The 5,074-nt window shown below is 54.0% G+C and overlaps 2 protein-coding genes across 2 annotated transcripts in view; one reads left to right on the top strand and one right to left on the bottom strand.

Annotated features, from left to right (window-relative positions):
• PGAM5 (PGAM family member 5, serine/threonine protein phosphatase, mitochondrial) overlaps positions 1-941 on the top strand; it is a gene marked incomplete at its 5' end in the record, with an annotated part of 3,782 nt that extends 2,841 nt beyond the window's left edge. The window contains one exon of the mRNA XM_015567237.1: positions 4-941. Coding sequence (XP_015422723.1) covers positions 4-129 — 126 coding nt within the window. The remainder of the gene's footprint in view (positions 1-3) is intronic.
• A 1,291-nt stretch (positions 942-2,232) lies between these two features.
• The window catches only part of ANKLE2 (ankyrin repeat and LEM domain containing 2), a 13,145-nt gene continuing 10,303 nt past the window's right edge, over positions 2,233-5,074 (bottom strand). The window contains exons 11-13 of the mRNA XM_006768761.2: positions 4,657-5,074; positions 4,083-4,214; positions 2,233-3,690 (exon numbers count right to left, since the gene is read on the bottom strand). The exon at positions 4,657-5,074 is cut by the window's right edge and continues 13 nt beyond it. Of these exons, the coding sequence (XP_006768824.1) occupies positions 3,468-3,690; positions 4,083-4,214; positions 4,657-5,074 (773 nt within the window). The 3' untranslated portion in view covers positions 2,233-3,467. The remainder of the gene's footprint in view (positions 3,691-4,082; positions 4,215-4,656) is intronic.

The raw sequence follows: 5,074 nt of genomic DNA on the forward strand, positions 1-5,074 counted from the left end.
GGCTGGCTCCGCCTCTCCCTCAACAATGGCAGCATCACCCACCTGGTGGTCCGGCCTGACGGCTGCGTGGCGCTCAGGGCCCTCGGGGACACGGGGTTCATGCCTCCAGACAAGATCTCCCGCTCCTGAGCCCCGCTCTCCTCACTCGTGCCCGGCTCTGGCCTGGGAGCCGCCAGGAACACGGAGACCGTGCCTCCGTCCACTCCACAGGCTGCGCTGGGTCACCTCATTTCTCTGGGACCAGGCAGAGGCGGGTGAGATGTCTCAACCACCGCGTGTCATTCTGGCCCAGGATGGAAAGGGGAATGCGCCGGTCCTTTGGCGAGGTTTCCTGCCCGAGTCTCACCCCAGGAGCCCGTGGGGTGAAGGCCTCCTCACAGGTGTCACCGTGGGGACCACAGCACCTGCAGCGGCCACACAGCCCCTTGAGGCACTCAGCAAAGCCCGCCGGCACCAGGGACTTTTCCATCCATAACTTATTTCGCTTTGTACATTCTTCACATTCTTAAACCCTTTCGTCACTTTGTCAAATAAAGATTTTTCCATCTGGTTCTTGGGTTGAGAACCAACGTCTCACTCCACAGTCTTGCATCCCTGATGCTGTTGGGTGTGAACACACCTGTGTTTTTAGGCCTCTGGACACAGGAGCACCTGGGCAGGTGAGAGGGGATGCCACCTGCTGGTTTCACAGGTGGGGATAGCCAGAAGGGTCCTGTTTAAGTAAAATAGCTGACAGCTCATTCTGTTTGCCTCTGGCTGTTAAACTTTCATGCTTATGGATTTAAAATATTTGAACAATGATGTGTCCATCCCAAATATTTACAAAAATGGTGTAATTTCTATGAAGTGGTTATGAACATTTTCTGCAGTGCAACTAAATGGGATGTCTGTCAACTTTGGAAATAACTACAAAATAAAACTTTATTTTACTGGTTTTCAAAGTGCTGAGTGTTTTAAAGAAGCCTGACAAAGGCAGCCCACACTGGCTGACGCCCAGGAATGAGCTTTACTGGGCGGTTGCCACCAGAGGCCTCGGTGACGGACCCTGAGCCAAGACTGAGTCTGACGAAAAATGGCGTTTGAGAAGCAGCACCACGTGCGCCGTTCCTAGGGATAGTTTGACAGCTAAGCCAGGATCTGTGCCAACTTCTAGAAACCAACGTGACAGGTGCACTCACATCTGACCTCAGGGTGAGCCTGGACCCCAGGAGCTACAGGCCTGAAGGGGGGGCAGCAGGCCCTTACCTGTCCTGTCTTCAGACCTACCTTTTTAGTGGCATTTCTGCCCTTTATACAACCTGTGAGAAGCAAGGCAGCCTCCCAGAAACCGGAAATGAGCCCCCTCAGGGGGGACGCAGTTAAGGAGCGGGAGGAGGGTGTTGGGCATGCAGTTCCAGGGCCCCGTGACTGGTGGAAACTGTCGGCTGAGGTAGGACAGGTGACCAGAGGCTTCTGAAACGGAGGTCACCACACCCAAAGATTGGCCATCAGGAATGCATGTGCCATGAGGGACCAGGCCGACACCGGTGGGGAGGCAGGCTGTGCTGTGCTGCTTGGTCCCAGATGTTCCTGCTGCGGCAGCTGAAGGCAGAAAGGTAGTGCAGTCCGGAGCCAGAGCGCGTGGCGTCCACATGCGAACATCCGTGTCAAGGACAGGAAGAGCCTGTGCCGCCAGCAGTCCAGCGAGTGCGCCCGGCTCAGAGACGTTCAAAACCACACCCGACGGGCAGGCATCGCACAACCCACCCTTTCCTTTGGAAGCTTCTGGAAAGACGTAAGTTATTCAGAGGATCTGTCTGTGGTTCTTGCACATGGGACGGACACTCGCTTCACAGCAGAGGAAGCCTCCCGGGCCCAGCACCCCAACCCGCCGAGGAGCAGCTCACAAGTCACCTCTTTCCAACTACAGAAACGACACACCGACTGCTGGCATCACAAAGGCAGGAAGGAAATCTGTGGATTTAACCAATGCCACAACGTTGTTCACAGTGTGTTAGGAACGAGGTGAACAGTGTCACCAAACACTAAGGGCATTTGGCTGAGTAACAGGTGAGAGGTCTTTCTGAAATATTGGAATTATTACCACATGGTTTTTAAAAATTCATTTCATTAAGTAGTTTTACAAAGATCATCACTGTAGGTCTCATGATGATGCGATCACTGGGACTCAGCCGCCTGACAGAAACACACGGGAATAAAGGCCAAAGCTTCACAAAATGAACAGTAGTCGGCAAAATTACAGCAAAAACACTTTTAATTTCATCTGAATATTTACAGCAATATACAGCACAGTAGGGTAAGATTCCAGGAAAAACAGATCAGCACTGTGAATATCTGCATTCTGGTTTCTGTTGAGAACAGATGCCTTTTAAAATGCCATTGGATTTTACAACAGAACATTATTTTCTGTCTTCTATCTAGATTTTCACACTAGATGTGAAAACACCTTGTGTAACAGCCACTAGAATTTTTAAATCTAAATTCTAATATTCCTGACCTGCCTCTTGTTATCGTGTGAAATAACAATTTTTATGAATGAGAAAGAATCTCACACCTACTTAGTATCACTGTACATCCTCAAAAAACAAGCTCAGAAAAAATAAAAAATGATTTACAAAAGGCACTGAAGTCAGTTAAAGCACAGGTAGAGTTTTCTGTCCTGGGCATCCAGTATGGGCCGGGAGCTGTGGTGACCCCCACGCTCTGTGCACACAGACGGGAGGAAGGGCCCCTTAAGTAAACCACACCTGAGTAACTAAACCAGGCTCAAACCTGCCAAAAGTCGACCTCTAGTTTCTGTACTAAAAGGTGACATGTTATAGAGGAACTCCAACTGAAGTGAATTCTGAAACAGGAGATAACTTCAAAACCAGGGAACAACTTACCCCCACCCCCACTGCACCGGCAGCAGGGCACACGCGCTCAGTGCTGGCGGAAACACCTCCTGGCCGCGGGGAGTCCTGCCTACCACTCGCCTCCCAGTGGCTACAGATTTTGTCCAAGAGAAAGAACAGCTTTAAATTCATCTAACCAAGGAGAACCCAAAAGTGAACCCCCCCCGCCCTGAAAAGGAAGGTGAACAAAATTCACCTTCCTTTTCAGAACGGAGTTGAAGTGAGCGTGGCTGTGGCAGGGGGCTGGCCCTGCATGGCCATCACCGCCTCCGGCACCCGCCGAGATCGTGGGAATGCAAGCAGCTGAGCTCCCGTCCCACTCGCCCCAGGATGTAGCTGCGGTCTGCAGCATGACCATGTTCAGTTTTCAGAAAACTGGTATCCGCATTTGCTTTCATCAACTTCTCTCAAAATGCCAGAAATCTACATTTTACATGAAACATTTGCATTTTCTAAAATTCTTACTCTCAAAATGAGGATTAATAAATGAATCAGAATATATCCTTTTCCTGTGAATTTTAGCCACACACACATTACCCTTCTTTAATGAAGCAAGAGCCCAGCACACACAGCCTACAAGGCTGCGTGCTGGGCCAGGCGCACCATCCTGCGGAGGTGGCCCCCGTTGGCAGGGCTGTAGCGCCCCGGGCTGCCCATAACGGGGGAGTGGGGGACAGAGCCAGGCTTCCTGGGGCTGCCCCCTGCGGGACCACTTCTCCCTGGGCTGCAGCTAGTCGGGTAATCGAGATCCGGCAGCTGAGATGTCAACTTCCCTTTTATCGAGGGGCTCGGCCAACTGAGGAAACCAAGAAAGGTCTGTCAGCAGGACGGTGGGGTGGGGAGAGTGGAGGCCACAACAGAACCTGGGCTCCTGCTCCCGAGCCGAGGGTCCACTGTGGCTCCAACCAGAGGCCCTTAGAACCCGCAACACTGGCCCTGAGACTACAGCTCGTGTGACTGTCCACGTGAATCCCATGTGACCGTGACCAGGAACCCCGGGCACCCTCCCTGCAGCCTCCCTGCCAGCAGCACCCTTCTGTTCTCGCACCCATTAGAGACCTCCCTCCCATGGTGTCCCAGCCACGGCCGCACATGGGGAGATACACGCTAGCGTGGCAGTGTCCTGGGGAACCGCAAGGTGCATGTGGGTCCGGACGCTAATACCAGCAACCCCTGGGCCCGTGGTACCTCTGCCGGTCGGAGGGTGGGTAGCCCAGGACAGCGTTCCTCCACCTGTGCACGGCAGGGTGCCGCTGAGGGTCCAGGTCTGCACCCTCCAGAGCTGCCAAGACGTCGCGATCCAGTTTGGACGGCTCCTCCCTGCACGGCGTCAGAGAAGAGAACGGGTGTGACTAAGACAGACTTCACACCCCTGCCTGAGCTCAGGAGCCCAGCCCGGTGTGGGCGCTGGGCCCCACCGCCCCAAGACCCGCGGTGAAATGCAGTCCTATGTCCACTTCAGAGAACCATCGACCTGGACAGCCACCTGGGAGGCGCAGACTGACCCCCAGAAGGCCTTTCTTCCTACAACAAGCTATATTCTTAGGACGTTCCAGTCATTCTGGGGGCAACCATTTCCCCAGGAAGGACAGCAGCACAAGGATGAGCGAGAAAGGACGTGTTCCCACCAGCCTGAGACCCAGGCTACGGGCAGAACAAAGCTTTCAGAGAATCAGTCAGTGTCACACGCACACCCCTTACCCACATCACTGCGCTCAGACCCGTCCCACAGCCACCCACATGCTCACACACCCACTCATACCCCAGAAGGAAGAGCCTCCGGACAGGCTCTCTCCTGGCGGCGACCCCCAAGGGCTCCGAGGATGCAGGGGTGCAGCTGTGCTGGGCCTCGTGGCTGGGACAGTGGGGGCCCAGGCACAGGTTTGCAATGCCCGCTGACATCTCGCTTTCCGTCCTTGCTTGATTGCTTCCGAGCCTGTCGGCGGCAGAAGGCTCTACCATGTCACTGTCCACCGCTTCCGTTCCCGACGTCGGGATCTTCTCATCTCTCGTTTTCACACTTTTATTTGGTGTCTCGGAAAACGCACTTCCTAGATTCTGCAATTTGAGCTTGTCGAACTCAACAGTCAAGCCAGAGACGGGTGACGAGAGGGCTTCCTCCCCGCTCACGGCCTCTGTCCTCTTCCCACGCTGGGTCTGGCCACAGCTCAGGGGGCTGC

This window comes from Myotis davidii, unplaced genomic scaffold (assembly GCF_000327345.1).
Source record: "Myotis davidii unplaced genomic scaffold, ASM32734v1 scaffold43, whole genome shotgun sequence".
Lineage (NCBI taxonomy): Eukaryota > Metazoa > Chordata > Mammalia > Chiroptera > Vespertilionidae > Myotis > Myotis davidii.